The 18502-nt window shown below is 33.4% G+C and overlaps 1 protein-coding gene across 2 annotated transcripts in view; it reads left to right on the top strand.

The window, feature by feature from the left end:
* The window catches only part of LOC136026155 (phospholipase DDHD2-like), a 43849-nt gene that overhangs the window by 20564 nt on the left and 4783 nt on the right, over nucleotides 1-18502 (top strand). For both annotated transcript variants that reach the window (XM_065702459.1, XM_065702460.1), the window contains exons 7-12: nucleotides 724-968; nucleotides 4008-4185; nucleotides 7642-7754; nucleotides 10594-10729; nucleotides 12477-12781; nucleotides 14267-14445. In XM_065702459.1, coding sequence (XP_065558531.1) covers nucleotides 724-968; nucleotides 4008-4185; nucleotides 7642-7754; nucleotides 10594-10729; nucleotides 12477-12781; nucleotides 14267-14445 — 1156 coding nt within the window. The remainder of the gene's footprint in view (nucleotides 1-723; nucleotides 969-4007; nucleotides 4186-7641; nucleotides 7755-10593; nucleotides 10730-12476; nucleotides 12782-14266; nucleotides 14446-18502) is intronic.

The following is an 18502-nucleotide window of genomic DNA, read 5'->3' as shown; positions in this document are numbered from 1 at the left end:
CTACTCCTACCGTTCGTTCCTTAGTATTTATTACAATAATGTCTACCCAAAAGCGTGTACGGAGGAGTAAATCCAAAAAATTATTGTGTTAGGGATTTTTCTGACCATGATGAGTACCACTCTATGTATTTATGCTGTGGAGGAGTGAATCCTACGCGATGAAGTGCTTGCGGAGGAGTATCACTCTATGTATTTATGCTGTGGAGGAATCTTAAATGAGCAAGCTAGATGCTACCACTGTATATATCTTGATCACTAACCGCCAGCCACATTTTGTACAAAAATAACATATTTGATATTTTGATCCTATCAATGAAAAAAGGACATTTTTTAATGAAGCAGTTCTGAATTTTCTATTTTTGAATATCATGAGGATGAAGAGATTTCTAGAATTACCTATAGCATAATTTCAAATTGAGTTGAAAAAAATAAATTTTTTAATAACACTATATATCTTTCAATACCATAACAAATGGATAAAAGTATTTATTAGTATTTTAGGAATTATATGCTACTTTAGAGAAGAACCTGTCGTGGCTGGCTGGCTAGACAGGTTTTTTTTCCTTCTTTTTTGTAAGCCGTTCTTGGTTTCTCTGTATCTATTTTTCTCCTGTTTTTCGCTCCGGTTTTGATAATCACATTCAGTATCACCGGTTTCCTGTACATTGGTACAAACCTGAAATCGGAATGGAATCATTATATATTTCTGTATTTACATTCTAGTTAACCATAGTCGTGAAATATCTCACGATGTTCTGTCTAAATACTTTGGCCATTCAAATACATCTGGTCATCGCAACAGAGTTGAATTTATTCCTGTAAAATGGCGTCCTGCAGTGCATGGAGACGAGACAGGAGTCGATCAGCTACTTAAGCGGATTACTCTTGATTCGTGTCGATTTGAACGAGATTTAGTCAACAATACAATACTAGATGTTCTGTTTTACATGTCACCAAAGTATTGTCAGGTAATTTTCAATATTATTTTGTAATTCTAGATTTATTTTTATTTATCAGTTTATTTTTTATAAAAAAAAATTATTTGAAAACAACAACAATACCACAATGAAAAGTGTAAAGTATTTATTCCGCAATCATAGGACAGCCAGGCACTCCCCTAATTAACTAACTTCAATTCCTACCTTAACTATATATATATATATATTTATATATATTGAGCTGAAAACATATGGCACAAGACATATTAAGGTCGTTCGACATTTTAAAATCCATTTTGCGAGTCTCAACTTCGGCTAGCCGTCTCAAAGATACAGGGCCCAGAAGCAAACTTGACCATAACCACAAGGAGCTCCCGAAGCCAATTTGGTAAAAATAAATAGGGGCTATTAAATATGTCAACAGTTCGGAAAGTTAACGAGAGGCTAGTTTAAAATAAAGAAAAATATAATATTCAACCAATTATTAAGTAAAGCGCTGTCTATTCAAGGTACTTATAGTGTAAATAATATGCCCCCTGTGTCGGCAAGGTTTTAAATCAAAGCGGGTAGCATAACAGGAAACTCAAAAGCTGTAAAATTAGTCAAATGATACTTCCTTGAGCTGATTTTTAACCTTTTTAAGAAGGTATGCTAGAATATTTTAGAGACTGCCCTTTCCTGAACCTTAAAAAGAAAATTCTGGTTCGTTTAATCGAAAAAAAAAATTGACTCTTTCTAATGATGTAGGTTTAATGAAATCTTAATTCCTGTATTTCCGGCGTAAAATACAAGATGTTAATTGGCATTTCTATGACTTCCATAAAGTTGATATCGGCTTTTAGTTTCTGTCGTTTACTCAGATCTCTGAAAGTTACGGCAAGCAATTCTAAACAGTTTGGCTACACAAACTAAAATAGTTTATACTGGGCAATTAGGGCGTTTCTTTAAGGTACCATATCGTCCGAAGAAGGCGATCTTTCCCTTGAACATGTATTTGTCTTTTAGAATCAAAAAATTGTTAATATTGAATTTTTACGCACGAAAAATATTAACAAATTTAACGAACTATTTTTGCTTATTTATTTTCACGGTTCAACGTGGCAACACTGACAAAAATAAAACTTCAGAGTGTTGAAATAGCTACAAGAAAAATCTTCGATTTTCGCGATGTAAAGATATGAATAGACCTAAAATGGGCTCAAAGTACAACAAGTGGTTTTATTTTTCATGTCCTGGGTATCTTAAGGGTATCAAACATCTATGAGGCAATTAGAAATCAAGAATTTAAACCATAATTTAACTAATATTTAAACTATATTAATTTGATTAAATTATTTTAAACTATATATTAATTAAACTGTAATTTAAACTATATTTAAGTTTTGCTGGCTAACTTACATTTTGAAGAATAATATATATATATATATATATATATATATATATATATATATATATATATATATATATATATATATATATATATATATATATATATATATATATATATATATATATATATATATATATATATATATATATATTCTTCAAAATGCAAGTTAACCAGAAAAACTTAAATATAGTTTAAATTAAACGACTGTGCAAAATGTTTACCTCAATTAAACCTTTCTCATCGACTAATATTGCTAATACGGAGCTTCTGGTATGACTTGTTTCATAAATGATCTCTTAAATAACTTCCAAAGAAATGCTATGAACAAAAATCGCAAATGCTAATAAGATTGGTCTACGTTAGAAAGTCACTGGTCGTCATAATGTCAAAGTAATGTCTTTGGTCGTCCCTTATCTTATGAAGCACTTTTAGGATTCTTGCCTGTACAACTGTTAGTGTGCTATCTTTTTGGTAAGACTAGAGACGCCTATGGAAACTACTGATCATTTCAGTTACTTGCAAGGAAATTTTGCTATAAGAAAGTCCGCCTAACCATATGCAGGGAAGAACTGGCATGTCCCTCCAAAATAAGTTACCTGCATCTCTCCTTCCCGCCCGAAGAATTTCTATGTAAACGACGTAAAGAAGAAAAATTACGAAAATTTTGGCTTTATTTTCAAGTAAAGTAAATAGTAATTTAGTTTATAGGCTTCACCTTATTTATGCACAGTTTGAAGTAAATGGTGTCAATGAAGGTAACCGAAATCTTTGGAAATGCATTTATTCTTGGCGCTTTAGTGAATGAAATCTTCTAGGCTACGCTTTATTAGCTGATGCGGCAACGCTCCGGCCTGTACTCAGAAACAAACGAATAGTCAGAAATATAATTAGAGACACTAATATTGGTCTTGAATCATGAAACAAAGTTGCAAACATAAAGCAAAACACTTTTTTAATTATTTACAGGAGACGTAATCCCTCGGTGTTCTTACCATCCAGGAACGAGTAGTTACCACGAGGGAAATGCTTTTCCAACTGGAATCAGTTACTTTACGCCTTCCGATCCCACTGAGCCAGAGTGCATGAAAAACTCTTTTGGGCCAATCGACTATTGGTCTCGAATCATGAAACATAATTGAAAACATAAAACAAAACTGTTCCTCAAGTATTTACAAGGGATGTAAACTTCCGGTGTTCTTATCAATTGAGAATGATCATTGGCCACGGGGTAAACGCCCTGCCAACGAGAATAATTTACTTCATGCCTTCCGACCACACTGAGCCAGACGATATGAAAAACTGTTTCTGGTTGGTTGACTATTAATCTCGAATCATAAGACAGAAGGTGTGCAATCTCCCGGTCTTCTGACCGATCAGGAATGAGCAGTGGTGACTAGTTAAACGCCTTGCCAACAGGAATGAGTTAATTTACTTCATCTGACCCCGCTGAGCCAATCGTTATGAGAAACCCATTATCGAAGACCACTGACTCGAGATGATTACCCTGGAGAAGAAACAGACTCGCATTTGATTTTTTCGTCTTCTTTAATATCTTCCTCTTCTTCAACAATTATTAATTTCCTTACTATTGCATAGAATAACACAGTAAATCAGAAACTTTTTCGACAGATGGGTTTAATGCTTTTGCGTTTCTCTTTATTATTTCTTATTTATTTCAGTCTATTGTATCTACAGTCGGGAGTGAAATGAATAGATTATACAAGCTCTTTATAGAAAGAAACCCAGGCTTTGTTGGAAAAGTAACGCTTGTTGGGCACAGCCTAGGCTCTCTGATCCTTTTTGATATACTTTCCCATCAACCCGGAGCCTCAACTAGGACAGAAGATGCTGTAAATGGTAAAGCTATTTTTTTTTGTATTAAGTTTTTTCAGTTATTATTTTTAGGTTTTATTGGATTCTATATTTAGTGTTTAGTTTATTTTAATACGCTATTTTTACATCTTACATCTATTATTTTCATTTTTATTCTTTTTTAAGTTTGTTCTGGGTATGAACTCAAGTATTAAACGTTCAATTATTCTCACTTAAAAAAGTTTTTGTTATGTTTTATTATTATTTATTATTTTATTGCATACTTTCTCATCAACCCAAAACGTCCAACTAAGATAGATGATGCAGTAAATGGTACTTTTATTTGAAAATTCTCGTTTTATATTTCTAGTTATTATATTCCATTTTTTTTAGTTTTTATTACATTCTGTACTTATTGTTTATTATGATTTTTAATTTTAAGCTGTGTCCTTTTTTTTCAAGTTTCCTGTAGGTTTAAAGCCTAGTGTTTAAAATTCAGTTGTCTTGTATTTAAAAGTTGTATTTAAAATATTTTCTTTCTTGTTTTATTCTGAACTTTCATCAACTCGAAATGTAAAATAAGACACATCATGTAGTAAATTGTGAATTTCTGTTTTTACGTTTTTTATTCTTGTTAAATTATTTTCAGTTCTAATATTTTATTATATTTTAGTTTTATTGTATTGCATATTTAATGTTTATTTTAGTTTCATATGTTATTTTTATACTTAATTTTTTCAAGTTCTTATTTTCTTTTCTTTTTTCAAGTTATTTTTTCTTTAGTTCAAGGTATAAACCTCATTCTTAAACATTCAGTTGCCTTTATTCTAAGAAATTGGTATGTTCTAAGGCTTAAACATTCAGTTCTTCTATATTGAAAATAAAAGAAACCAAAATTCGGGAAAGAAAAAAACATAAGAACAATGATATTTTTCTACATATTGATTGGAAAAATAGTTTAAACGTAAAAGATAATACAACCAAACGAACAGATTAATAAGGTGAGAAAACAGTGTCTGGAATCATTGGCTTTCATTCGTCTTTTCGAGATAACAAAAATGGGTTTTCAAACTACTCCTACTTTTAACATTCAACCACGCCTGCTTTAACATCTAACCACGCCTACTTTAAATATTTAAGTAGCATGACGAAATATAAAACTAGTAGTTGTATCCCGACCTTTTATGGAGAAACCTGACTCTTTGACAATTTCTCGTGACAGAATATTTGTCAAGAGAAATTTGTCAAGAAAAACAAGTGGCAATTAGACATACGAGACAGATTTGGTGAATGCTAGGACAAAATAAAGGCTCTCATTTTCAAGGTAGAAAAATTACATCCATTTTCGTCTTGGTTCATGAATTGGACAGCGTTTTCAAAGACGGACATCAAGATTAACAGGAGCACTAATTCACGAAAATGTAAGGGGCTAAAGATTGTTTTTTATTTTTTGAAGATACAAAAGGTGTTTTTCAAAATCCTGAGGGAGGGGATTTTGTTGTTTGTGACTTTTAATGGACATACCAAATAATGTCCTTCCCATCTCATTCACCCACCGCGTCTACCTCTATTTTCAAACAATAAACACCATAGCATCACATGTTAACCGATTTTTTTTATCTTCTTTGTTTGAAGATTTGATTTTGTTTGACTTTTGGCTCAAACAGGCAAAACTAAAGAAAAGAGTTTAAAAAGAGGCAACTCCTCATTGCACTTCCTGGCTGAAGGGCCATGGAACGAATGTCAGCACTGCCGATAGGAGCTGTAAAGTCCAAAACCATATTTTTTTTACCTTACTTTTATCTGAAAATGCTCAGATTTGAAGCCACTCATTTAAAGAAAACTAGAGCACTAGTAATTCATATTGCATTCCACTTCTATAAACTTCCATCTGAGGAATGGTTAGTATCCCATGGAAATCAATTTGTGTCGAAGGAGGGGTGTAATAGAGCATTCTTATTGACAACACTACCTGAACATTATTGTCGCATGAATTTGTCCCTTTCTAAATTTTTCTGAATTTTTTTCTCGTATTTACGTGCACTGATAATGTTTATGCTTGTAAACTGTTTAACCCAACACTTTGGGCAAACTGTATTTAATAGAGAGGCGTTTTAAGAAAATTGCTATAATAGAGCATTATTAGAAAGTCTTAAAAAAGCGAATTTAAGCCAAAAACATTCGAGATATAGATATTTGATTCACTATTAATTTGTTGCTATTATATCTGGGAATGACTTTATTCGTTTAATGGTTGAAACAGGTGCAGTATTGTTTTTTAGCTATTTTCAAAGAAATTTCAATTTTGAAGCTTGAATTTTTCCTCTCTTGGGATTGATTGTTGAAAAATCTTATTTTTATTTTGATGTGTGAAGGAAAACGACTCTATTGCTCATAGTAATATTAAGACACTAAGAGAATAAGTCAATCAAATTTTCTTTAGGGTAGATGTCCTATAATGTGGGAGACAATATATACATATAAATTTAAATATCATATGCTTAAATATCATAAAGACAAAGTATAGATAACATAAATCAGAACTTGAACTTGATATAATGCAGGAGACAATATAAACATAAATTTAAGTATCATATGCTTAAATATCATAAAGACGAAGTATAAATAACATTAATCAGAACGTGATAAAAGTGTACATTTAACCAGCAAATTTTACAAAATTAACATGCAATTTAAACTAACTTAATGAGCACACATACGTATACGTATAATAAACTTAAAAATGACTAAAACAGAAATAACAAAAAAAAAACAAGTTTTATAAAGCTTCTGAAACTAAATAATTGCATATAAATTTAACTTAGCCTACTGCTTCCTCTTCGTGTTTCTTATTATTGGATGTTGTATGATTATAAGAGACAACGCCTTCCTCTCCTTTTGAATCAATTTCCTCCCAACTTTTAACCAGATGCTGGTCCAATACTAAGATAAATAGCAAAACTAAAATGGTGTTTTGTTTAGTATTATTAGCCTTATTCACGCTATTGTACAAACTAGAAATCCATATTGAAGTTATATTTGTCGCATATTATATTGCAGTTGAAAAATGGCACTCTTGTGTTATTAGCAATTTTCCCATTATCCTTACTAGTACCTAAAGTGGAGGGTTAATAAGTATAGTTAAGTGTAATGAGTTTGACTTAATTAATAGTTAAACTAAGACTCTCCTCTAATCGCTTTTAAATTAACGTTAAAATGAAATGAACTAAGAAATAAGACTGTCTTAATCGTTTAAAATGAACAATAGCCGCAGTTTTTCAATCACACAAAAAAGTTTTTGTTAATGCCTTAGTCTATAAAATTGGTCTTTTTGAATAACCTTTTTTGTTTTTAATTTAAAAAAAATTATAATAATAATAAAGATTAATATTTATTTTACAATTATAATAAAGATAATAAAGGTTAATTTTATTACAATTAATTTTAATTAAATTAATAATTAATTTTTACTTTTGACTTATTATAATTATTAAATTTCAGCACCTGAAGACAATCAACTCGACGACTCAATAATTGACAAAATCTTTAAGAAGCTACAGCTGGGAGGCGGAGTTGCAGAAAAGGCCTATCTCAGTGGCTTTCTACGCCGAAAGGTTTATTGATTTTTTTTATTAATCTTAATAGTTTTTATTTATCTGTTATTAATATTAATAATAGTTATTAATATTTGAGAAATTTCTAAAAAAAGTTTTTTCAAGGAAAAGTATTAAGCAATATTAAAGATTAAGGCGAGTTGCAATAAAGTTCTATGATGATTTAAACTAAGAATGACTAGAAATTACTAATAAAGAATAAATGAAACCCGAAACAAACAAAAATTAAAACAAAAGTCATAAACGACATTAAGATAACGAATAATGATATAGGTGAACAAATAAATCCCCAAACGAGTAAATAATTCATAGTAATGCTTAAGTCAAACAAAAACGAACATAAAATTACAAACATGAGTTTGTCTAATGCAACCCCCCCCCCCTCAACCCCTAAACCCTTTAAGCTTATTGTGTCATTTGCCTTTTATTAGAAACCTGAACGTTTTTTGAACATTATTTTTCAAATCATCAAAGCTAAAAATAAATTAAATCACTACAATAATCAAGGTGGCTGGAAATAATTATTAAAAGCTTCTGTTTAGAAAGTTTTAAAAAATAGGATCTGTTTGTTTTTGATTGCCTATCTAAGTTATATTATTAGTTTATATTAAGAATATATTTTAAGGTTTTTCAGGTTTTCTGCTTAAGAATTAAAATATTGGATTATAAATAAATTATTAAAATGTGTAAGGTGATCTGAGCGTTGGTTTTGACTGTGTTCAGCATAATTATTGTATAAACTACATTCAGTTTGAAATCAAGTCTTAGGACGTTTGGCATTCCCATCAACATTCCCTGTATGTTCAAACTAGCTAAGGGTTAGGAATACCCTTAGATATTCCTAAGAAGTTTCATCTTCATACCCTTAGCCGTCCCTGAGATATTGAAGGTGCGTTGTTTTGACAACCTGGATGCTCATTAATCATTTTGATTTAGGTCGACATTCCCTGAAAGTTCAACTTTACCCTTAATTGTTCCTAAGAAGTTTCATCTTCATGCCCCTTAGTCGTGCCTGAGGTATTGAAGGCACGTCCATTTGACAACCTGGACGCACATGGCGTCTTTTGATTTAATTCGACATTCCCATCAACATTTCCTGTACGTTCAACTTAATACCCTTAGCTATTCCTAAGAAGTTTCATCTTCATACCCTTAGCCGTCCCTGAGATATTGAAGGGCGCGTCCTTTTGACAACCTGGGTGCGCATGAATTCTTTTGATTCAGGTTGACATTCCCTGAAAGTTCAACTTGATACCCTTAGCTGTTCCTAAGAAGTTTCATCTTCATACCCTTAGCCGTTCCTGAGGTATTGAAGGCACGTCATTGTGACAACATGGACGCACATGGCGTCTTTTGATTTAGTTCGACGTTCCCATCAACATTCCCTGTGAGTTCAACTTATTATCCTTAGCCATTACTAAAAAGTTTCATGTTCATACCCTTAGCTGTCCCTTGGATATTGAATTCACGTCATTTTGACAACCAGGATACGCATATTGTCTTTTGATTTAGTTCTGCATTCCCTGAAAGTTCAACTTTTAACCCTCAACTGTTGCGAAGAAGTTTCATCTTCATACCCAGAGCCGCCCATGATATATTGAAGGCACGTCATTTTGACAACCTGGATCCACGTAATATCTTTTGATTTAGTTCGACATTTTCCTGAACATTCCCTGAAAGTCATGACATACACATATGTTTATGTCATAGATATATAGGCTAGCTACTTTAGCCAATAGTCATAGTTAGGTAATAATAGTTTTGTATAAATTATTGGTGCTCTGGGAAAATATTGGCAAGACTGCTGATTCAGATCTACTTTATGGTATTTTCAATAATTAACCTAATTAGATACTTATTATCGCTTGTTTATTTACATTATACTTAGCTTAGCTCCAGTTAATTATTCAGGGTGGATTTTCATTGTGATTTTCCATTGAGTGACTATATATTGAAGAATAAAATGTCTGAAAAAAATTGGTTTCATCCCTTTTTCTAGGGCTCTAATAAAAGAAAGGTAAAAATAGCTGTCTTGTTCTACGATTGCCTAAAATAAAGCTTCTAGTTTTTGTTAAATAACTTTTTTTGGGATTTGTCATTGAAAATTCCTCTTTTAGTATCTTCATTGAAAAACAACAAAATTTTCACCACCCTCCTAACTTTGAAAAAACAGTTGTTGCCCCTGGCCCTCACTCTGCTTTTTTTTATTTGACTTTGAGCTGGTAAACGGGCCTCTGGGGGTCTGTCGTGGTAATTTGGCAAAAATGGCTACATCTCGTTTATCGGTTAAGATGAACGGCTGCCAAAAATCCGCTGTTGCGTCAATTGTGGGAAGGGCATTGGGACGTTTGTACGCCTCCCATTTCCCATGGACTGATCAATGCATTTTTGGGTGTTTTCATCGAAAAATTCCAGTTTTTGCATTTTATTGAAAATATTGAAAAATTGCGCCCCCTAGATTTTGAAAAGCACATTTACCCCCCCCCCCCCTACATTGTCGTTAATTGACTTCACTGTTTTTATTAGTCCATCTGAGTCTAAACAAAAAACAGGGCGTCCTTGAATGTGGTGGGAAGAGGTTGTAAGAAAGGAAGCGTGAACGTCATGGCAGGGAGTAAAGGATGAATCTCTGAGCAGAATAGAGTGGTGGAAGAGGAGCGTTATTTTGTCCTAAGCTGGCCTCGTTCTGTGATGAGCTGTCGGTGACAGAAGTAGCGGTTAGCATTTTTCAATATGACTTAGTATTTTAAAAGTTCAGAATATTCTAGCAATATATGATTCTTCAGTTGATTTTCCCTTCAAGTAAAGCTTGGAAATTTTAATCACAAAATTTTAACAGAATGAAGCCGGACATGAAGTTCAAGCATCATCTGTCGGCTATAACTTGACATCAGAAGGGACCGAACAGCCATCTATCAAATACCCGACAATTGAGTTTAAAGTTGCAAGTTTCTTCGCAATGGGATCACCGATTGGTTAGTATTGTTCCACCCTTTTTTCTTCGGTTTTTGCATACGTTTAAAACAATTTTTTCATTTGCATACATTTTTAAACATCATACTGTATACAATACTACGCACATGCTTTTCTTATATTTTGTATTCAACGTGTATATCCTGAATGCATGCTTGATACAGCATTTTTGCTGAATGCATTTTTGATGAAGAGTGCTCTGATGCAGATTCCTCTTGAACAAGTGTCGTTGTAAATCCCGAGTAAGTGACTTTTCTTGTCTATTTTAAGAGCATTTTATATTGCACACCTAATTGAATCAATAATTTGAATAAAAGTATTAAAATTAAAACTTTTTAGAAATGCTTTTGTCTTCATACGCTCTAAAAAGTAGTGAAAAATTGTGTTTTCTGTTCTCTGGAAATTCTGCTCACAAAGTGACTGGACGTTTAGATTAGTCTGTGAAAATGTTAGGGTCGCCGTATCGAAATGATTGAAGGGCCCTAAAGAACTTAAATCGCAGATCCTTCTTGCAGAACTTTTCACATTTTCGCTCTGTAGCTTTGGACTTATCAGTAGTTTTATTTTAAATCCTGATAAATTAAATATAGTTTCAGTTGCAAAGGATTTTTTAAATAAAATTTAAAACACGAAGAAAACTACCGAAAAATATACATTTACAGACGAAATGTAGGGAAAGTCAAACGTAAATATTCTGCATGAGAGAAATCATCTTTTTCTTTCCTATTCATTCTCGAATAGAACATATTATAACCAAGGTCATGTCTAGTGGGGGGGTTATGGATTCATATAATTAATAATATGTCTAATTTCATTAGCTGGGTTATGTTCAACTCCCTGTGTAACTTCTATGATTTGTCAATCGTAGGGAAGATTTATGGTAGAAGGTTTTGAAATTTGGAAAATATGAAAAATTTGAATAGCAATTTTCCTATCTTAATAGTTTATCTAACATAAGATACAGACATAATTACAGTGAATATGCTTGGAAATGAATGGATGCTAATGTTTGCTTTTCAAAGCAAGATCTCGCCATTTGAATTCGTCGATTCTACTGCAAAATTGTAATGTTAAAACCAACGAAGGAAAAGCGCGACACCTTGGCTTCCCTCTTAGGGATGACTGACGCTATAATCTTTGGATCAATTATTGGCTTTCGCTTCTTCTTATATTTGAACATACGCGGTTTGTGTTTCTAAATATTCAAACCGTTTTGACAATTTTGGCCGTTTGGCTGTGTATTTGGTGTTATACATTGCCTATTACATCTATTATATAACCTTCATGACGCTGAAGCGTGTGCTTTTGCTAATTGTCTTTTTTTTCTCTTTGTTAGTATTTGTGTTAGTGGCCTTGCTCCTTCTTTAAAAATAGATGAAAAAAGTGAATATGTCGGGTGATTTCTCTTCAGTTATTTCCAGTAATCGCTTGAATACTTTTTATATTGTCTAAAATTGGACTTTCAAATCTTGTTGGATCTTCAGGAATTAGTTTGTAATTTTTTTTTACATGCTCTTTAATAACTTTTAGTGAATTAAAGCTATTCAGTTAAAGTCAAGTTCAACAACTTTTTTTTGGAAATGGATAATTTGGGGCAAATCTTTCAATAAAGGATGGAAGCAGTTGTTTCCCTTTCAGATTCTCCTTCTTCTGTTTTAATCGTTATACACTTTTTGCAGATTTTTTTTTTCATTGTTGTATCACTCCAAATACCATTTAATGAAGAACATGTCTTCTTTGTACTTTTAGGTGTGTTTGTTGCTGTTCGGGGGAAAGAAACTTTGGGGGCCGACTTTAAGTTTCCATCATGCCCAAAGATGTTTAACATTTTTCATCCGCACGACCTCATAGCATTCAGGGTAGAACCCCTTATTGACCCTCTAATGGAATTCATTCCCCCCGTCTTGATGCATCGACTTAATCAAGAAACTCAAACGGTTTCCCAATCTATGGCTGGATTGAGACAGGTGGTTATGAATGCCTGGGAAATTGTTATGTCAGCTCTTAGCAATCGTGTTGGAGGCACGGAGCAAGGCACAGAAAACCCGATTCAGGTATGCTATTAGATGGTTGTGTTCCCATTTTAACTCTCGAACTCTTACCTCTGCTTTCCCATTGAATATGTCAGGAATCCAATAGATGTTCCAATCTCTCTTTGTTTTGTTAGTTTCACCCGCCAAGATTAAAGATAGGATAAAACTTTATTCCCTAATAGTTATTGCTAGCTGTATATAAGCTGAATGATCCATTTGATTCATTTCAAGAAATGCGGTTTTGAAGATTTTCGGCCGTTAATGATAGCGAAAAAAAGTTTATCTTCGAAGCTTGGACTTTCTATTGACACAGAGCGTGGGGAATCTTTTTCAAAAAAAAAAAACTCAAAAGTCACAGATTTTTTTTTTTTTTTAAACAAATATAAGATCCATTTTTTTAAGAAAAAGATCTGTTTATCCACTTTGAAAAAGAAACTTTCAACTTGTCTAGAAAAAAAGCTATGTTAAAAAAAAAAAATGATTCGTTATGACAACTTTAGAAACTGTTTATAAGTGAACAAGCCAGTTTTTCATATAAGAAGGTTCTTCTCATTTTGTGTACTTTTATATTATTTCTCGATTGAAGTACAGAAGTTTATTAAAACAAAAATTTCAGGAAGTCATCCTAAAATCAGTATTTGGTATTCGAGATCGACTCTTCCAGTAATATTTCCAAGAAATCCAAAAGAGATGCAGAATCCTCTGGCTCTCAGAGCGATAATGGCTCTCAGACTACAGCGTAGGCAGTAGTGTTTCTCCGATGAAGTTTTATTATTTTAATTGGTTGAGTGTAAACTTATACAGCCATTCAGCCATTTAGCCATTTATATCTTAAAAAGATAAGAAAAATCGGGAAAATGTATCCATTTGCAGTCATATAAGTAATGTTATAGTTTTGGCTTGATGAGTGAATGGATCAGAAGCTATTGAATTCATTAACATAAGCATCTTGTCATTAAGGTGGAAGTTACAACTGTAGCTTTGTCCTGAAATCACAATTTTCTCAAGGAATATAACAAAACTTAGGAGCTTAAAATTTATAGATTTAAAATATTCACAGTGGAACTATAAAAAAATATACCCAAAAATTTTATAGGGACCATAAATCTGGGCCATTAATTAATTATTTTTTAGAATAATATCAATTGATGTAGACGGACCATAGTTAATACAAAAAATATAACATTATTCAAATTATAAACAAATTCACACCCCTAAATCCAGATTAAATCACAAATAAACTAAAGGAAATGATTCCTATGAATCATACCTGTACCCATAAACTTGCCCAACTTCTTAATCTCCATAAAGCTTCACTTAATATATGTCCACACATTCCTCCCTTGTATTCCACCCTGGAAAATTTCTTCTGCCAGATCATTTAATCCTTGACAATACCCAAAAACTAAATTAGAGTCTTAAATGTTTTCAAGCATTATCCAGGATTCTATAGTGTTTCTTTATGGAGAGTGGAACCGCTAAATATTTGCCTTTGTTCGTTTCTAGCTTAAGCCAAGTCCAAGTTCAGGTTTTGCTGAACTCGGAGGATCTAACGACCCAGTCTATGTTGATATTCCAGTTTGGGCTCTAAACGAAGGCAGGAGGATAGATTATGTTCTTCCAAAGGGTCTACTAGCAAGTTGTAGTGAAACAGTATCTGCATGTTATGCTCATTCCGAATATTGGTAAGTTGGCTCTCTCACCGTTGTTCTTCCTCTCTATTCTTTCCCTTTGTTTTCCTTGCAATTTTTTTACTTGCTTAATCCAGTTTTGCAAAGACATCTTATGTTGGGCGTTTTCAGCTTCATCTTTGTTCCATTTCAATCTAGGTAGCTACTGATAACAAAATAATGCGAAAAAAAAGTGTAACATTCTATCAACAACCCTGAAGCTTTATATCGGTCTGTCTTGAGTTATTTCAGGCCTTTAAAAACAGTATGTCTTCTGTATTATTGAAAATTGATATTCATTCCACACAATTTTCGTTTAAATTTCATAGGTTGAATGCTTCTCTTATATCTAGGCCAAATTACACGCTCTAGTAACAGGCGAATTTTGTAATTTTCAGGTGTTTTCTGTGGGATTTAAAACTATTAGTATTTATATTAGTTGTTTTTTTTTCACAACGCTTGAAATAAGATATTTATAAATAAAAGACGAATTGCCTCCCAACTCAGGTCACCGTTACTCCCAGGGCCATAGTCAGGAGGGTGGGGTGTTACTTGGTCTGAAAACCCCCACGTCACACCACCAAATTTTCTGTCCAACCCTTATAAAGTAATAAAAATACATGTACACATATTTTTGTTGCGTTCTGCAAAGTTATTTTTCGATCATCTTTGTTCTTTCAATTCTTCTTATTTTTTCAGCAAATTCTATTTGTTTAATCCATGATTCTGTTGGTTCACCTTTTGCTCTTTTTCTCAATTTTTCTTCTTTTTTTTAATCACCACTTTTATTTGTTTATGACCAATTTCTTTTCAGTGAGTTTCTCCTATTTAACTTCTTCTGTTTCTCTCAATTTGTTTATCTTCTTTTTTCCTTTGTCTTCTATTTACTTTACTTTTTTATTTCCATTTTTTTTAGTATCCTCTTTCTTTTCTTTCTATTCACGTAAAACAAAAGTATCTTCGCGTAAAGTACATGGTCAGAGACACTGGGAAAACGATCTCAAGAAAAAGGAGATCAATAGAACTCAGGGAGGTGGAAATAGGTGTAAAGAAAGTGGGAAACATCAATTGTAAAGGAACATTTCGGTTCTATACCAAATATCTCGAATACTTCATCTTTATATCCTATTGTGACGAATTTTGGGATAATTCTTCAGACAATTATTGTACAGACCCTTTCGCCTCTCCATTAAACATAAGGCTTTTTTACTAATATTCCTAGCTGCAGTCTTAACTTTCTTCCCTAAAACACCATCAGCAACTTTCTCTAAGACACAATCAGCAACTTCACAAATTGTTTTTCTGAAATTATCCCAAACATCTTCCACATTGTCAAATTTTGAACTTTCATGTTTAGTATTTAACTGTTCCTGGACAGTTTATCTCAAATTCTCTTCCTGGAGTCTACCAACATAATAATTTACTGGGAGGTAGTTACCCTTCCGAAATTTAAGCTTTAAATTAACCCTAGACACTACTAGTTGGTGATCTTTAATTTTAACATCAATAACAAAACTCCTATATACCCAAGTATCTTGTATTGATCCTGCCAGTCTTCGGTTTACTATAACATAATCAATAAGGTTTGTTGCCTTACCATCACGTGAATACCATGTCAACATATGGGCCATTTTATAACCAAGCACCGTATTGGTTACAACTAGATTATTATACCTATAAAATTGTAGAAGTCTGTAGCCATTACTGTTTTCTTTACCTACACTAAATTTACCTAGGCTAGGATACCATCTATCCCTATTTCTACCGACCTGGGCATTTAAATCCCCTTGTAATAACACCATATTTCTACCTGTCTATTTGCTCCTGTAACTGTAAGTAAAATTCGTCTTAAGTCACTAGTATCTCCGTCAGTCGGCTCAACAGGTTCATATGCTACTATAACTGATACCCTGAACTTTTTAGTCATAAAATGAGCAATTAGTATTCTATTATTAATACCTTCCCAGCCTAAACAAGACTTAAAAGCTTCCTTATTCATCATGAGCCCTACTCCTTGTCTATGTACCCCATCCTTCCTTCCTGAGTAAAACAAATTCTATATCACGTAATTTGTTGCTTCTTACTCCTGGGATATGAGTTTCCGAAACTCCTAATAGTTCGAATCGTCTGAATGCGTCAATCAAAATATCGATACAATGGTCATTTTTTAACGTTGTAACATTCCAAGTTCCAATTTTCATGTTCTTTAAGTCATTGAAATTATACGGACAAAATGGCTATCTCGAAATTTTGATTGGGTGTGTTTGGGGAAATTGGGGTTGTGGGAGGAGGGGTTAGCTGCCCTCCAATCAATTTCGACCATTAAAAAGGGTACTTGCTCTTTCAATTTCCAATCAAATTACCTCTTTTTGAAGTTTCCGCGACAACAAATGGTCATTTCAAAATTTATATCCGAGTCATTTCGGAAAATACGGGGTGTGTGTTTGTGGAGGGGGGGGGTATCCACCCTCCCATCACTCTGAATCTCAAAAAAGGCACCAAAACTTCTGATTATCAATCCAATCCGCCCCCACCCCTAAATTTACACGATTACCCTTTATATATACCTTATATGCCCCCAGGGTATAACTTACAACCCTTGCCCTGAGGGCTCTCGGAGGGTCGTCATCCTCAAAGACACAATTTCTGGACCTTTCATTTACGTAGAACAAAATGACTATCTCAAAATTTTAATTGGGTGTGTTTGGGAAAATGGTGGGCATGGAAGGGGGTTAGTTGCCCTCCAATCACTTTCTAGTATTAAAAAGGACAATAGTTCTTTCAATTTCCAATCGAATGAGGTTTTTTCCGAAGTTTCTAGTACAATAAATGATCATCTCAAAATTTGTATCAGATGCGATTCATTTCGGGAAAAGACGAGGAGGGGGGATATCCACTTTCCCATCACTGTGAATCTCAAAAAGGACACTATAACTTCTGATTAGTAATGCAATAAACCCCTCCAAAGTTTATACGCACCCTTTCATGCAAACCTTATATGACATAGGGCATGACTTACAACCCTTGCCCTGAAAGGTTGTAGGGAGGAGGGGGTGTCCTCCTCAAATAGATTATTTTTGGACCTTTCCACTACACTGACCAAAATGGCTATCTCAAAGTTTTGTTTGGGTGTGTTTGGGAAATGGCGGGCGTGGGAGAGGGTGTTATTTGCCGTCCAATCTCTTTCGACTGTTAAAAAGGGCACTAGCCCTTTGATTTTTTAATCGAATGAGGCATTTTCGAAGTTTCTACGACAGCTCCTTCAATAGGAGTTGCCTTGGTCTAAAACCAAATGAAAAAATAAAATATAAATAATTGATTGGGCCCTCGTCGCTCTTTACTTAGGCAGCGCTATTGCGCTGGCTGTTGAAAGGAAAGAATAAGACGCAGTGGCCACATTCAATCCAAAAATAGTGAGTAGCCCGAAATGAAACGAAAATCCATTGAAAAAAGCGGGGCCGTATTTCTGAAAATTTCACGGGTTGGGATTTTAAACCTCAGATCTAAACCTTCGAAATACGGCCTGAACTTATTTAACCCGACTTATTGATGGATCTAATGATACCCAAACCGATTTAAATTGATCGTATGATCCAACTCTGTCCATTTCGGAAATAATCAGTTCCTTCCACAGCAGTACTGCCTCTTGCAGCGCTCAGATATTTGTCAACTTTTAGGAGAGGCTAGGAGTCAAAGCTTGGAAGGGCCAAGTCCCTCCTTGGTTAAAAAGCTTAAGAGTCCTGTAGAATTGATGATTCTGCAAAAATTCCGCAATTTTACATATTAATATATATCCAAGTTTAAAATGTGATTTGTTGGACTACTTTTTTGCTCTTGGCGGATTTTAGTGAATGGTAAAACAGGAAATAATATACTGTACACTAATTTAAACATTATGCTTTGAAGTAAAAAAATTTGATCATTATTGACATTGTTTGGGATAAGCCGATCTGGTATTGTTTAATATTTACACTTTGGAGCTAGATATATCCTGACTTCTAAAATTCAAAACTGAGGACACGGAAACAATACAGCATATTGTTCCCTTGGCTCCCTCTCTCCGTGAAAATAT

This window comes from Artemia franciscana, chromosome 4 (genome assembly GCF_032884065.1).
Source record: "Artemia franciscana chromosome 4, ASM3288406v1, whole genome shotgun sequence".
In the NCBI taxonomy this organism is placed as follows: domain Eukaryota; kingdom Metazoa; phylum Arthropoda; class Branchiopoda; order Anostraca; family Artemiidae; genus Artemia; species Artemia franciscana.
This window is presented reverse-complemented; position numbering and strand designations above follow the sequence as displayed.